This window comes from Hevea brasiliensis, chromosome 17 (assembly GCF_030052815.1).
Source record: "Hevea brasiliensis isolate MT/VB/25A 57/8 chromosome 17, ASM3005281v1, whole genome shotgun sequence".
In the NCBI taxonomy this organism is placed as follows: domain Eukaryota; kingdom Viridiplantae; phylum Streptophyta; class Magnoliopsida; order Malpighiales; family Euphorbiaceae; genus Hevea; species Hevea brasiliensis.
The window spans coordinates 12,111,551-12,128,209 of NC_079509.1; the positions used below are offsets into that span (position 1 = coordinate 12,111,551).

The following is a 16,659-nucleotide window of genomic DNA, read 5'->3' on the forward strand; positions in this document are numbered from 1 at the left end:
TTTCACCTATTAATTAATAGTCAATTTTATAATTAATAATTATTTTGTAAAATTAACTATTAATTATATTAAAAATTTTAACATATAATTTATAAAATTTTAATTTGTAAAATTAAAAATTAAAGCACTTAAAATAATTGTCTGCAATTTAATGGGTATATATTTATATTATATACTAGTTTGCGTAATATTCATATTTTTTATGGATAATTTAAAATTTCTAATTTATTTTGATTTACATTTTAAATAAGACAAAATATTATTATAAAATTATTTTTTTAATTAAAAATTCTCTCTTATTTAATTTAATTTAAATAAATTTTTATTTGTTATAATAATAAAAATTTTAATTAATTTATGATGTAATTAATTAAAATATCTATTTAATATATTTATATATCAAAATGTAATCAAATTATTTTATTTAAAAAATAATTTAAATTTTATAAAATTTTTATGCTTTATATTATAACTTATATAAATTGATACTTATTTTTTATAAATTATAAAAAATATATTAGATTAATAAAAAAATAACGTTGTTTAAAAAATATACAAATATAATATTTTATGTTATTAATAAAATTAAAAATATATTAAATTACTAATAATAAATTAAAATATTTAATTTTAATAATAATAAAAATATATAACATTATTATTAATTAAAAATAATATTTTATTATATTATTTTTAAAAATATTATATCATTAAATTTTTATAAAGTATTTTTTTATAAAATAATTCTTTCAAATGAGTGATTATCATTTTGTATAAATTTATAATATAAGATAAATATATTTCATAAAAATTAAATTTTAAAATATTATTATTTTTTATTAATATAATAAATATTAGAAATGTATATTCTTTTTCAAAAAATAGATTTTATAATTTTAATATTGTAACTTTAAATTTTTTTAATTATTTTTGTTTATAGCTAAATTTTTGATGTAATCATATTTATAATATATTTTTTAAATTCTGTTTCTATATAAAAATATAATTGATAGATAATTTATGCATAAAATTTAGATATTTAATAAAAAATTTAAAATAATTATGTTAAAATTTTATGATAATAAAATATAAATAATCAAAATACTAGTTATAATTGCATTCGATACATAATTATAATGAAATAAGATATTAAAAAGTTTAAGAAATATTAAATAAAAAATTTATAAAAAATTAGGAATTAAATAAATATTAATTAAATATATTTAAATAAATAAATTTTTAGAATGATAACTAATAATTTTTTAAATAAATAATAAAAAATATAGTAAATCAAAAGGATTTGAGAGCATTTAAGTGAAATGAAAATATTTGGTAAGAGGATAGCAATTGATATGTATTAAATATCTCATATGATATGTTATCATGAGGTGAAACGAAAATTTTTATATGGGTTATCACCTACTGCAACCCTCCTCCTTTATCCAGGTTTAGTACTGGCTAAGTACAAACTACTTAGACGGTATTCTCATATAATATATTATATGTATAATAAATAGAAACTATTTAAATAAAAATTTAAATTTATAATTAAATATTATTTATTTGGAAAATTATAACAAAAGTATTTAAATTTAATTTTTATAACAGTAAAATATTTTTTATTTACTTGATCATTTCAATTCAATAATTATAAATTAGTCATAATGATAATAATATCAAACATTAATTAATTTTAAAAAAATAAAATAAAAAAATTAAATTATTAAAATAAAAAATAATATACACTAAATATAAATAAATTAAATATTTATATTTAATTTTTATAATTATTTATATTTAATTTTATAATTTTTTACGTATATTACACTTTTTATAGCTCAATTTTTTTAATAAAGTTTTTATAACATTTCCTTGAAAATACCTTCCTACTTTAAACACATATATATATATATATTAACTTTTATATTTTAATAAATTTATTAAAATTCATAATTTTACTTTAAAAAAATAAATAAAATTTATTTTCAATTAAAAAAAAGTTTTTCAATAAATAATTTTTTTACGTTAGATACCAAAAAATATAATTTTTATAAATCATATTTCAATTTCATATGAAATAAAGTTGCCATAATTGCATTAAATATCATATTTATTGGATATTTTGAATTATCAATTAAAAATCTGCAACAAGTAAATGGCACTAAGCTAGCTATTAGGTAGAGAGTTTTAATTTTATCAACAATCTTTGTTATTAAAAAAATGAGATTCCGTATATTAGAAAAATGCATTGTAATAATTTTTCTATTATTTATTTAAAATAATAGAAAACTACAAAATATCCCATATTATTGTACTAACTAAATGCATAGAAAGAAATATATATTTCTAATAATATTATTTATTTTCTAATTTTTTGTAATTAAAATATGTTATCTTGTTACAGAACACTTGAGGCTGGCACGACCGGACGAGGGCGGGCTGACTGCATGACGAGGTCGGGCTGACTGCATGACGAGGTGGCAAACTTTCAACGACAGAGTAGTTGTTGAAATTTCGAGAAGTGACGTGGCAGATTGCTATTGACGTCTAATTTGTCGCTTTCTGTTTATGCGTTGGATGCATTGCACTGGATCTGGACCTGCCGTCGCTCCTCTGCGCTCCCCATGTTCTTGCCTTGCTTACTTTATAAGGAAAAAAATATGAAAAAAGGACCAAACATTTTTCAAATAAGTTTTTTATTTAATAAATATTGTTTTTTAATATAAAAATATATTTTTTTAATTTTTCAATATTAAAAAGTATTTATTATTTATAAATTAATTAATTAAAAAAAGAAATTGAAGATCATGATAAATAAAAATTATGTAATATTAAAATGATTATTTTTTATTTTTTACTATAAAAAATATTATTTAATTAAATAAAGATTTATTTAACTTTAATTATAAAATAAAATAAATTATTTAATTAAAAACTTAATTTTTTACTTATTTAACCTCAGTGGAAAATATAAGGATTTATTTATTTATTTTTTAAATATACTTTATCTGTCTATTTCTGTTTATCATTTTTTATAAATTATTCATTCATAATTAATTATCACTTTAAGAAGACCAATTGGTATTATTTATTTTTAATTTTATTCTTATATCTATTAAACACAATAATTATTTATAAAATTTAATAAAATCTATTATAATATCTTCTCCTATCTCTAATTAGGTGAAATAAAAAGACAATTTAATCAATTAAATAATATCTTATTATAATTCAAGTGATTTAATTACTCCTTTAATCACTCATAAAAACTTTTAAAAATAAATAAAAATAAATTGAGATAATATATACTATTATTATTTATACTAGTAAATTATTTTTTTATCACGTAATATGACTTGATTTAATATATATATATATATATATATATATATATATATATATATATATATATAAGTAAAAAAAAAATTTAAGATAAGTTTATTTTAAAATTACTTTTTAATCAAATAAAAATTTATATTATCTTAATAATTTTTTAAAAATACTAACTTTATCATATTTTAACAATTATAACACTTAATTACATATTATTTTTTATAAACCATATGATTAACGTTAAAAATATTAATTACCTTTTAAATATAATTATAAAAAATATTTAAATCATAAAAATTTATTATTATTATTATTATTATTATTATTATTATTATTATTATTATTATTATTATTATTATTATTATTATTATTATTATATAACAAAAAACATAAAATAAAATTTGATAATTACTATTAATTGCCGTCGGTCGGTGGTAATAACAAATAATAGTAACTGATACTAAGAATAATTAATAATTGTCTTGCAAACTAATGGGTATATATTTATATTATATACTAGCTAGCGTAATATTTATATTATATATGGATAATTTAAAATTTTTAATTTATTTTGATTTACATTCTAATAAAACAAAATATTACTATAAAATTATTTTTTAATTAAAACTCCTTTTTTATTTAATTTGATTTAAATAAATTTTTATTTATTATAATAATAAAATTTTAATTAATTTATAAGATAATTAATTAAAATATCTATTTAATATATATATATATAGCAGTTTCCATAATTATTACGTTTAAAATGTAATTAAATTATTTTATTTAAAAAATAATCTAAATTTTATAAGATTTGTATGTTGTATCTTATAATTTATATTTATCAATACTTATTTTTTATAAATAATAGAAAAATATATTAAATTAATAAGAAAATAATTTTATTTAAAAAATATATAAATATAATATTTTATGTTATTATAAAATAAAAAATATATTAAAATACTAATAATGAATTGAATTATTTAACTTTAATAATAATGAAAATATATAACATTATTATTAATAAAAAATAACATTTTATTATATTATTTTTAAAAATACTATATCATTAAATTTTTATAAAGTGTATTCTTTTTATTAATTTGACATATTTTTTATAAAATAATTATTTTCACAAGAGTGATTATCATTTTATATAAATTTATAATATAAAATAAATATATTTTATAAAAATTAAAATTTTCAAATATTATTATTTTTTATTAATATAATAAATATTAGAAATGCATATTCTTTTTCAAAAATAAGATTCTAAATTTTAAATATCGTAACTTTAATTTTTTTTAATCATCTTTATTTATAGTTAAATTTTTTATATAATTATATTTATAATTTATTTTTCAAATTTTGCTTCTATATAAAAATATAGTTGAGATATAATTTATGCATAAAATTTAAATATTTAATTAAAATTTTAAAATAATTATGCTAAAATTTGATAATAATAAAATATAAATAATCAAAATACTAGTTATAATTATGTTCGATACATAATTATAATGAAATAAGATATTAAAAAGTTTAAGAAATATTAAATAAGAAATTTATAAAAAAAATTAGTAATTAAATAAATATTAATTAAATATATTTAAATAAATAAATTTTGAGGATTATAACTAATAACTTTTTAAATAAATAATAAAAAATATAATAAATAAACAAAATTTGAGGGCACTTAAGTGAAATGAAAATACTTGGAAAGATAATAGCGGTTGATATGTATCAAATTTATCATATGATATATTATCATGAAGTGTAACGAAAATTTTTACGCTGTTTATCACTTATCGCAATCTTCCTATTTTATCCGAGTTTGGAACTGGTTAAGCATAAACTATTTAGACGGTATTCTCATATGATATATTATACGTATAAAAAATAGAAATTATTTAAATAAAAATTTAAATTTATAATTAAATATTATTTAATTAGAAAACTATAATAAAAACATTTAAATTTAATTTTTATAACAATAAAATATTTTTCATTTACTTGATTATTTTAATTCAATAGCTATAAATTAGTCATAATGATAATAATATCAAACATTAATTAATCATAAGAAAGTAAAAAAAAATAAATTATTAAAATAAAAAATAATATATATTAATTATAAATAAGTCAAATTTTCATATTTTATTTTTATAACTTTTTATGTATATTACACTTTTCCTCTCTCAAAATTTTTAATAAAGTTTTCATTACATTTCCTTAAAAATACCTTCCTACTTCACACACGCGCGCACATATATATATATATATATATATATATATATATATATATATATATATATATATATATATATATATATATTAATTTGTATACTTTGATAAATTTATTAAAATTCATAATTTTACTTAAAAATAAATAAAATTTTAAAAAACGTTTTTCAATAAATAATTTTTTTACTTTAAATACCAAAAAATATAATTTTTACAAACCATATTTTAATTTCATATGAAATAAAGTTGCCATAATTGTATTAAATGTCATATTTATTGGATATTTTAAATTATCAATTAAAAATCTGCAACAAGTAAATGGCACTAAGCCATCAGGTAGAGAGTTTTAATTTTATCAACAGTATTTTTTATTGAAAAAAAATGAGATTCCGTATATTAGAAAAAGCACTATAATAATTTTTCTATTATTTATATTTTTTAAATAATAAACAACCACAAAATATCCCATCTTATTGTACTAACTAAATGCATAGAAAGAAATATATTTTTCTAATAATATTATCTTAAATAATATTAAAATAATATAAATTATTATTTATTTTTAAATTTTTTGTAATTAAAATGTGTTAAATAATTTAAAAATATTTTGATATTTTAATTAATATATTTAAATAAATAATTTCTCAATATAATTTTTAACAATAACATCTTGTTACAGAACACTTGAGGCTGGCACGACCGGACGAGGGCGGGCTGACTCCATGCTGAGGTGGCAAACTTTCAACGACATAGTAGTTGTTGACATTTCGAGAAGTGACGTGGCAGATTGCTATTGACGGCTAATTTGTCGCTTTCTGTTTATGCGTTCGATTCATTGCATTGTATCTGGACCTGCCGTCGCTCCTCTGCTCTCCCCATGTTCTTGCCTTGCTTACTTTACAAGGAAAAAAATATAAAAAGGGAACCTAATATTTCAGCCAGTTGAGAATTAATCTTGGGCCAAATAAATTTATATATTTTTTAATTAATTTCAAATAAGTTTTTATTTAATAAATATTGTTTTTAATATAATATATATAGATTTTTTTAAAATATTAAAAAATATTTATTACTTTTTAAATAAATTAATTAAAAAAATTAAATATCATAAAAATTATATAATATTAAAATATTTTTTTTATATTTTTATTATAAAAATATTATTTAATTAAATAAAAATTTATTTAATTTTGATGAGAAAATTTAATGATTTATTTGACTAAAAGCTTTATTTTTTTACTTATTTAACCTCAAGTATAAAGATTTATTATTATTTTTTTAAATATACTCCATCTATCCCTTTTTTTTTAATCGTTTTCTATAAATTGTTTGTTCGAAACTACTTATCATTTTAAAAAGATCAATCAGTATTTTTTTTTATTTTACCCTTATATCTATTAAATATAATAATTATCCATAAAATTTTATAAAATTTATTTTAATATTTTTTCTTATTTCTTAATTAATTAAAATAAAAAAATAATTAAATTAAATAATATTTTATTATAATTTAAATAATTTAATTATTTTTTTAATTATAAAAATCAAATTACATATCATTTGATAATTTTAATCAAATTACATATCAGAACACTTAATTACATATTATTTTTTATAATTTTAATAAATCAAATTACTTTTAATCACCTTCTAATCGAATATTTAAATTATTTAAAAATTATTTTTTAATAATTTTATTAAATAATTAATTATTTATTTTTAATTTAACTCAAAAATTAAAAATTTATTTTAAATTAAAAATTAAAATTAAGTATCAAAACGAAATATTCTTCACGTATTAATTATTTATAATTTATCTATTTATTTTAAATTTTAAATAAAAAATATATTACTTTAATAATTTTTAAAAATATAAATATTATTCTATTTTAACATTTTTTTATTATTTTTACAAATTAAAATCTTTTTAAACACTTTCTAATCAAATGCTTCTATTTAAAAGATAGATTAAATTATAAATTATAAAATATATTTTAAAAATACTACATCCAGTTTTTTTTTTTTTTTTAAATCAATTAATTATATCAAAGAGTAGAGAGTGGAGCAGCTTATTTCACATCATCCAATACATATTTGTTTTTTAGGGACAGATGATGTGACTACCAATTAAGTCTCTTTTGTTACTTTCACAATGCTAACAACGCAAAAGGCCTATATGATCTAAAACACAATGATGATTTGGATCAATTTGAGGGATTTTTATATTTATATATGTTATTGGTTTATTTTTAAACGATTTCCATTCTTTCAAAAAAAAAAAAAAAATCCAACTCCCAGTTTGCCTCCAATTGAAATATATTTATAAGACTCAACTTGAAGAAAAAGTACTGCAAATCTTGCCAGCTACATCCATCATGGAGACAGTATCTTCATTCATAAGATATTTAACAAGCGTCACAGGTGCGATTATGAAGAGCTCCAACTCGTTAAAACTATCAATCCGATTTAATGGCTTAGTAAATTAGTCTATTTTAATGCTTTCTTTACACCACACAGTAATTTAGGGCATTTCAGTAATTTCATTAAGCAATCAGCGTCAAATAATCGGCGTTGAATGAGATCGGCATAAAAATTGTAAAAAAAAAAACTCTGACACTCCAATCCGATTTGCTGACACCTCTTGTTTATATGGTGACTTCGCCACGTCATGGCCCCAATCCCTTATCTCCACATCACCCCGTTGTCTCTTCCTCCATACACTTCTCATCCAACGGCATCGATCTCTCCACTGCCGCTGAGATCCAACAGCTCCCATGCCCATTTCTAGAGTCTTCCAAGTTGCAACACGGCAACTTGGAGAGAATAAAGGAAAAAAAAAAAAAGGTTAATTAGAGAGAGAAAGATAGTGGAATGAAGAAGTAACTATGGTTAGTTTTAAACCCAGGTTCCACACCAGGTTAAAGAACGTTCCAGGAAAGAGAAAGGCAAGCAGGACAGAAGAAAACCGAGGCCCAAAAGAAACAAGAATTTGAGGAGGGTTTTTCATTTTGTGGTATTGGCTTTGGTTGAATTCTGATTCAAATCGGGCGATTTCATTCATGCTTTCCCTCCTCCTTAGAACCTTCGAATTCGCCTGAACACGATTTCATAGAACATACCCCTTGTCGTTCTGGTGATTCTTTTTTCTCAATTTTCTTCGAAGGTTTCAGTTTGATGTTACGGCTCTGATTCATTCGCGACTCTACGGTGGAGTTCTCTCAGATCTTGCGATTTTGGTGAGTTGTTTGTTGCCATTTCACTACTTGTTGCGTTTTTTTTTTTTTTTTTTTTTCTCAGCTTGTAATGTTATTGGTTTCATTGTGGGTTTTAAAGGTCGGTAATATTAATGCTTTTCTAGTTTATAATCATACATAGATTTGATTATTGAAACATTCCTTTTTATTTTCGAGGTAGTATCTTGATATAGTATCATGGTTCTTTTTTTTTGTGTGTTATTTAATTATTTATTTTTCATTGTGGGTAATGTATGCTAGTGTTGTTCATTGTTCAATGCATATGTTCAGTTTTAGAGAGGGTTTGAGTAGACTAGCGTTTGGATTTTTTTTTATTTCTTCAGGTTTAGCTCACTAAAACTGATCCTCTTGTTACTTTTCTAGATTAAATCAAGTTTTGCTTTTCTCCTCCAGTCGTTAATCATAGAATTTTCTTAGATTAATTGATGCTGATGCATTAATGCTTAGGAAATGTTAATGACAGAATCTGAATGGGTATGGATAATAGGAAAAAAATTGGTATGGATCCATTTGTCTAGAAGCCTTTTTTTTTTTTTTTGGATCTACGGTCTTGAGTTAAATTTAACTACTGCATGTAGTCGTTAGGCGTGCTGTTTTAGTATTTACTACGTAGGATCTTTCTATGAGGTAATTGTCATTTTTGCTCTGATATTGATACCATCTCCTCCACCTTCAAAGCAGATACTTCTGATTATCCAGTGTTGTAGAAATGGCTTGCTTAATGTAGCATTGAGCTTGAAATCTCTTTCACAGACTCTGCTTCTGTGGTGATGGTTTCTGCGTTTTGAATTGTGGGGAGAGTTTGAGGTTGAGGCTGTCAATTTAATGATTGATAGTGAATTCTACTATTTGCAAAGAATATCAATTGCAACCGAGTTTGGTGTTTTGAGAGGGAAGAAGCTCTCTTCCTTCTTGGCCGCCTTTGTCACCAGCGGCATTGAACACAAGATTCTCATTCCATTTCATGTCTCGTAAGTTAGACAGCCCAGTTCAGACCCAGATGGCAGTGGCAGTCTTTAAGAGCCCACTCAGTGGGGAATATCACGGGAACAGGAAAATGGAGGGGAAACAACCTGCTGGGAGGAGACGGGTTTTTGTGCAAACTGATACTGGTTGTGTTTTGGGGATGGAATTGGATCGTGGTGACAATGCGCATACAGTGAAGAGAAGGTTGCAGCTTGCTCTTAAAGTCCCCACTGAGGAGAGTTCCTTGACTTTTGGGGATATGGTACTGAATAATGACCTTAGTGCTGTTCGTAATGATTCTCCTCTTCTTTTAACACGGAATTGTCTGCATAGAAGCTCATCTACTCCTTGTCTTTCACCAACTGGCAAGGAAATCCAACAGAGAGATCGGAGTGGTCTTGTTGAGATATTGGGACAGTTAAATAGCTTTGCTAAAATCAAACAGTTGGTCAAGGAAAGTATCAAGGCTATTAAGATGGGTGTTGATCCAATTCCAGTTCATAGTGGGCTTGGAGGTGCATACTATTTTAGGAACAGCAAAGGTGAGAGTGTTGCAATTGTCAAACCAACAGATGAAGAACCTTTTGCTCCAAACAACCCAAAAGGCTTTGTTGGTAAAGCACTTGGGCAACCAGGTTTGAAAAGGTCTGTGCGGGTTGGGGAGACAGGGTTCAGGGAAGTAGCTGCTTACCTCCTTGACTATGATCACTTTGCAAATGTGCCTCCTACTGCCTTGGTGAAGATCACTCACTCAATCTTCAATGTCAATGATGGGGTGAATGGGAACAAGCCTCACAAGAAGAATCAGGTTAGCAAGATTGCATCTTTCCAACAATTCATACCACATGATTTTGATGCAAGTGATCATGGGACATCCAGCTTCCCAGTCTCTGCTGTGCATCGTATTGGGATATTAGATATTAGGATTTTTAACACAGACCGGCATGCGGGAAACCTTTTAGTGAGGAAGCTTGATCGTGTTGGGAGATTCGGGCAAGTAGAGCTGATTCCAATTGATCATGGCCTTTGCTTGCCAGAAACATTGGAGGATCCATACTTTGAATGGATTCATTGGCCTCAGGCTTCAATCCCATTCTCAGATGATGAGCTTGAGTATATAGAAAAACTTGATCCTAGTAGGGATTGTGATATGCTGCGAAGGGAGCTCCCTATGATTCGAGAGGCTTGTTTGAGGGTCTTGGTTCTCTGCACAATTTTCCTTAAGGAAGCTGTTGCTGGTGGTCTCTGTCTTGCTGAAATTGGTGAGATGATGAGCAGGGAATTTCATGCTGGAGGGGAGGAACCCAGTGAACTTGAGGTTGTATGTATTGAGGCAAGGAGGTTGATTGCAGAGAGAGTGGCATTGTCCCCCGGAACTGATTTGGGAGATGAGGAATTTCAATTTGATATAGACTGTGAAGAAACAGAATTTGACTTTATGTCTAAGATGACAACAGAAGAACCTGTTCAATTTGGATTTGGGGCTGGTAATGGCCGTTTCCCACTTTCAATACTAGAGGAGAGCGTAGAGGAGGAGGATGAGGAGGAGGAAGAAGAAGAGGAAAGAACAGAGAATGATGTAGGGAAAGAGGGATTTGGTGTTCTACCCCTGCCTGAAAGGTTACCCACCATGTCAAAGCTTTCCGTGTCACTTAAGAATACCACATTGGGTGACAAGAAACAGAAATTCGAGAAATTCTCAGGAGCAAAACCAGAAAATGGCTATTTTGCTAATACATCTTCTGGGCACAGGAGTGCCAATGAGCAGTTTCCTGCAAGCCTGAGTTTTGTGAAGCTGGCTGACATGAGCGAGGAGGAATGGACTGTGTTTTTGGACAAATTTCAGGAACTGCTGTATCCGGCATTTGCCAAACGGAAGTCTGTGACCCTTGGTCAGAGGCAGATACAGAGGCTTGGTACCTCATGCCAATTTTGAGATTGAGATACCAGTACGAGGATGAAGAATAAGACTCCTAGGTTTGTGAGAGTGATGGATAACTAGGATAAGTTCAGTTAATGGGTTTTCTCCCTGGAAGGTGTTTAGTTGGGATCAACGGTAGGAGGGAACTGTTGTAAATATTGATGGCAATTAGCTATGCGAGGAGCTGAGTAGAATTGGTTGTATTTCATTTTCACTTTTTTGCTCTCAATTTTTCCCCCTTGAACTCCATATGGACCTGTTTGATAAATAATTTGTAGACTGAAATCTTAAAAAAAAAAAGAAAAAAAAGAAAAGTTTGTGTAAATATTCATCTCCGGATTTTTTTGGACCTTGCTTTGAATCAAATTTTCATCTCCTGGGCTTTGTTATTCTTTCAATATTTTCTGTTCTGTTAGATTTAGCTATGGCTCTGTATTTTCTATAGCCAGTGGAGTCTAGATTGCTTATGATCACACTATGCAAAGATGGCAAAAACAAGGTATTTCTATAGGTGGTCCGTATCTTTTCTCTATTACAAAACGCCTGGATGCCATGCATGGATTAATCGGGTTACCAGCTATTTTTTGATGTTCCTTTGTGGGAGATTATTAATTAGACATGGAAAAAGATGCAGGTATTGTTATGTCATGGTTGTTCTAAATCCGCTGTTGAGGCAGCAGATTTGCAAGGAAATATTGTCTATGCTGACATAGAAAGCCAGAAAAGTTGCTAACAACCAACCAATTTCACAATAACATTTAACTATTAATTGGGTTTTGCTCTTTGATTCAAAGGTTATTGCCCTTTCAAGTTGTTGATCGGCCTCGTCAAGGAAAAACGACCATATCAGTCAACAGAATTTAACAGGTAAAAATGTATTTAATAATATTTGATACATTACATTAGGGCCTCACAAGTATATGCTAAGGAAAAAAACATAATTTAGTAATTTATTTAAAATTTTATCATTCAATGAAATCACTCGAAATACGAGTTTCGAGCATGGATGGATGAATTTCATACACACACAGGATAAAATTCTCTCCCTCATTATTTTTGTTTTATATTAGGCAGGCACTTGTCTGAGTGTTTGTGTTTGAAAAAAATGGATTGAAGTTGAAGATAAAATGATGAGTAGATGGACAGATAAAAAGTGGGCGTAGGGTTTTGTCTGGTTGTCCCCTTTGAATCATCCTGAAGCAAAATGACAGTTTAAGATATCAGTATAAAGATTTGATCATGGAGGTCTTTAAGTCTTTAAAAAAAAAAAGACATCTGACCATGCTAAGAAAATCAAAGCTTCTATATTAATAGGTGAAAATCCAAGCTAACGCTCCTTCTGGGCTTTATACAATCCTGGCAAGTCGGACCTTTTGTGGCCCTTGATCGTCTTCCCTGTACAGTGATCAATGGGCTTTTAGCATCTACTGAAGTTTGCTTTGCTCACAAATTGATACAAATCAAAGAGCACATTAAAAAAAAACATAAAAAACGGTTTGCTGTAAAAAAAAAAAAAATGTATTTGAAATTAATTCCTCATTAATGCAGAATCTTATGGTTGCTAAATTCTTTTAACTCTTCCAATACAGAAAGCTGCCTAATCTTCAAGCAATTTAACAATAGAAATATTCTGATAAAAAAATAGCAATAGAAATATCTTTCTCAGAAACAAATAAAAATTTATAATAAAAAAAAAAAATAATCCCGCTTTCACAATGGAAGGTTAATTTTTTTTTTTGTTATTCTTTATTTTAGAGTTTGTTATATTTTTATTCCTTATTTTTATTTTGTTATTATAGAGTTCTAGAATTAAAAAAAACGTTACATAAAAATTTATTCGTGAAAGTCTGTCATATCAAAATTTCATCATATCTCCGATCAGTTTGATATGTGACTGTATCACATTGTAAAATGAAAAAGTTAGGTCTTTTTAGTATTATTGTTATAATTTTTAAACTTTTAAGTATAATTAATAAACATGAGATAGATGTTGCAGAATAGAGAATAATATAAATTTCATATATGATATTTTAGTTTTTTTTTTATAATTTCTTTTTATTTTATAACTTGATTCTGCCACATATTATATTAGTCGAAGATATAATGAGATTCTAGTATATGAAGTTTTTATGTAACGTTTTTTTAAGTTAAGGGACATTGATGTAATATTTTTTTAAATTGAGAGACTTTATGGTAATAAAATGAAAATAAAAATAAAAATATAACAAATCCTAAAATTAAGGGACAATTGGTAAAAATTTAGCCAACAATAGAACCTAATAAAACCATAGATTGTTTCCCACAGGAAGCAATTTCACAATCAGATTCTTTATTAATTTGCAATTTGTTGTTAATGGATGGAAAAGTCTGAATCACACAACAGAAACTAAAAAGCTTTTTCTTTTATTCATTAATAACAGAATAAGGGAATAACATAACAACAATAATTAATAATAATAAATAAATAATTAAACAAAATCACTGGCAAATGTCAATAGAAAAGGAGCTATACACAAGTCCAATCATATGCTTTCCTATCCAATTTTTTTCTTACACAAACTTCAGGAATCAGGATGAAGGGTTATATATTTTAGCAGCAGCAGCAGAAGAAGGGCATCACTTGTGTTTACATCCCTTTTTGTGAGCTCTTTCTTGATAGACTTCATATGGGTAGTAAAAATAAATAACAGTAGTATTAGATGTGCCTCCATGGTCTTTCTGCAAGGCTTACACATTCACCATACCTAAAACAATCCACAAGATGATCAATTGTCAATCCTGCTGCTTGCATGAATGAGTACACTATCACCGGACCGACGAACCGGAACCCTCTTTTCAGAAGATCCCTGCTGATAGCCTCTGCTTTTGGAGACCTTAGTGGAACATTTCTTGGATATTTGTATCTGTTGATCACTGGTTTGTAATTCATATACCCCCACATGTAGCTGCTAAATGATCCAAATTCCATCGAAATCTACAATGTTTTAACCATAACCAAAATTTAAGTTACCAACTTATCTTTTAACCATAATCAAATTTCTAATCAAAACTATCAGTGGGCAGTGAACTTCAAGTATTTAAACTTGCCTTCACTATGCATTTGGCATTGTCTATTATGCACCTTACTCTGCTTTCAGCCAACATGATCGCCTTGTTGGAAGCTATCTCTGTGATTTCTTTCTCTTCCATTTTGGCAACAATATTAGGATCGAATCCAGCAAAAGCTTCTCTGTGGATTTATACGATAATAATCAGGAAAGCAAACCTCCTCAAGCCTTAAAATAACAAATAAAGAAACATATCATCTAATTAATTAGGGTGGTCCTCCAAAGAAAGAAAGAAAGAAAAATTACCTGAATAGTTCTTTTCTTTTTACAATTTCAGTCCAATTGTAGTCCATCAACATCCCAGACATGGCAAGCAGCTCGAACAATTGGCTGTGTTTATAATTATAATTATTGGATTAAAATAACTTAACAATAAAAGTTGGTATACCACTTTATAATTATTAGTAGGTAAAGCCCTTGATTCTTCTTATTATTAGATATAATACACAGCTAATCACTTACTTATCGTCGTAGACTGGAACTCCCCAGCTTTCATCATGAAAGGTGACATAGACTTTATCTGTAATGATATATCAAATGAAATTTCTTCAATTATTCAGTCCTTCAAATTAAAAATAGATATAATCGCTAGTCTATATATATATGGTGTTATCTATATAGATAATTAACTTCATGCTTTGAAGAAACAAATTTATAGATCTTAACAACTGCTATAATCAGAGATGGGACTTAATTCTTCTTGTTACTTTCAGCTACTATCGAAGTGGAAGAAGCTTTGGTTTTGCAATGACTTCTAATCTTGCATATATATGTTTACCATGCATGAGAATGAAAAGAAGATAGAAAATTTTCTAAAATTTGATATAAGAATGTAGCTCATAAGTTACCACTATTCTTTGTAATCCAGTTGCACCTCTTCAACTCTCCACCATTAGACTCCTGATTACTTTGCTGCTGCTGCTGCTGCTGTTGATGGACATTCTTAGAGACAGCAGGGACTTCTCTTCTTTCCGGTGGTGTGATTAGGCGAAGAGCTAACGATATCTTCTGTTCAAGTGGAGTGGAATAATCTGTAATAGAAGAGTCATTTGAGTTCTGTGACAAAGATAAAGATACTGATGAAAGGGATAATGAAGAATTGCTCCTATGCAGGCCAATTGGGTAAACTCTCTTGAGGTGTTTAGAGAAAAAGCCTTGGCTACTTGGCTTCTCTTTTTCTTTGATGAAAATGTTGTTCTTCTCCAGAATGTTCTTCTCAAGAACTTGTTTTCTTACTACAGTTGCTTTAGACATTGGTAGAGTTGTGTGTGTGAGAATGACTTGAATTGGGCAGATAGAGAAAAGGTGAGATGGATCATGGGGGATGAAAGATTTGTGTATAAAGGTTGGGGTTTTAAAAAGCGTGGGAAGAGGTCCAAAAGTGCTGCACCTAAGTTGGTGAAGGGTGAATTTCATTATGGATTACTCTGTGTGCTTCTTGGTTTTTAAGCAAAATAAGTAAGAGTAGACTCAATTAGAACAATTTATTTAATTGATAAGAAAAATTGAAGATGATTGTAATCAATTTTAAGATGTGATTGAATTCTTTATTTTTAATATGTGACTAATTAAGTACTTTGATCATTCATGACCACCCAGCTACCAAATATGTTTATTGAGCCAATATTCAACATGGCAGGAATATTTCATTAATGTCCACTTGTAAGGTTGAGCACTGCTATAATTTGTCCTTATATAAACCACATTTCCACCATAATCAAACCTTTTAATGATATAAACTTAATGATTCTAATGCTGCAATTTGTTAATTACCCATGAGGTATTGTCACCTTTGTATGTTTACTATTAAATTTTAATTCAATGGTATTTC

The 16,659-nt window shown here is 25.9% G+C and overlaps 2 protein-coding genes across 3 annotated transcripts; one reads left to right on the forward strand and one right to left on the reverse strand.

The window, feature by feature from the left end:
- Positions 1–8,415: 8,415 nt before the first annotated feature.
- On the forward strand, positions 8,416–12,046 carry LOC110647641 (phosphatidylinositol 4-kinase gamma 5). Of its 2 annotated transcripts, none has more exons than XM_021801577.2 (2): positions 8,416–8,816; positions 9,516–12,046. In XM_021801577.2, exon 2 carries the CDS (start codon positions 9,799–9,801, stop codon positions 11,734–11,736), a length of 1,938 nt encoding a protein of 645 aa, XP_021657269.2. In that variant the 5' UTR covers positions 8,416–8,816; positions 9,516–9,798; the 3' UTR covers positions 11,737–12,046. The 2 variants fall into 2 exon arrangements, with proteins under 2 accessions (XP_021657269.2, XP_021657270.2); XM_021801578.2 differs by having other exon boundaries at positions 8,433–8,816; positions 9,513–12,046.
- Positions 12,047–14,095: 2,049 nt separating this feature from the next.
- Positions 14,096–16,214, reverse strand: LOC110647642 (uncharacterized). The gene is made up of 5 exons (XM_021801579.2): positions 15,677–16,214; positions 15,291–15,348; positions 15,075–15,158; positions 14,809–14,950; positions 14,096–14,695 (listed from the first exon to the last, which is right to left on the reverse strand). Exons 1-5 carry the CDS (start codon positions 16,080–16,082, stop codon positions 14,417–14,419), a joined length of 969 nt encoding a protein of 322 aa, XP_021657271.2. The 5' UTR covers positions 16,083–16,214; the 3' UTR covers positions 14,096–14,416.
- Between the last annotated feature and the right edge of the window lie 445 nt (positions 16,215–16,659).

Coding starts and splice junctions, on each gene's coding strand:
- LOC110647642 (XM_021801579.2), bottom strand. CDS start 16,082: ATGTCTAAAGCAACTGTAGTAAGAAAACAAGTTCTTGAGAAGAACATT. Junction 15,349..15,676: donor CTGGATTACAAAGAATAGTG/GTAACTTATGAG, acceptor ATATCATTACAG/ATAAAGTCTATGTCACCTTT. Junction 15,159..15,290: donor GTTCCAGTCTACGACGATAA/GTAAGTGATTAG, acceptor TTATAAACACAG/CCAATTGTTCGAGCTGCTTG.
- LOC110647641 (XM_021801577.2), top strand. CDS start 9,799: ATGTCTCGTAAGTTAGACAGCCCAGTTCAGACCCAGATGGCAGTGGCA.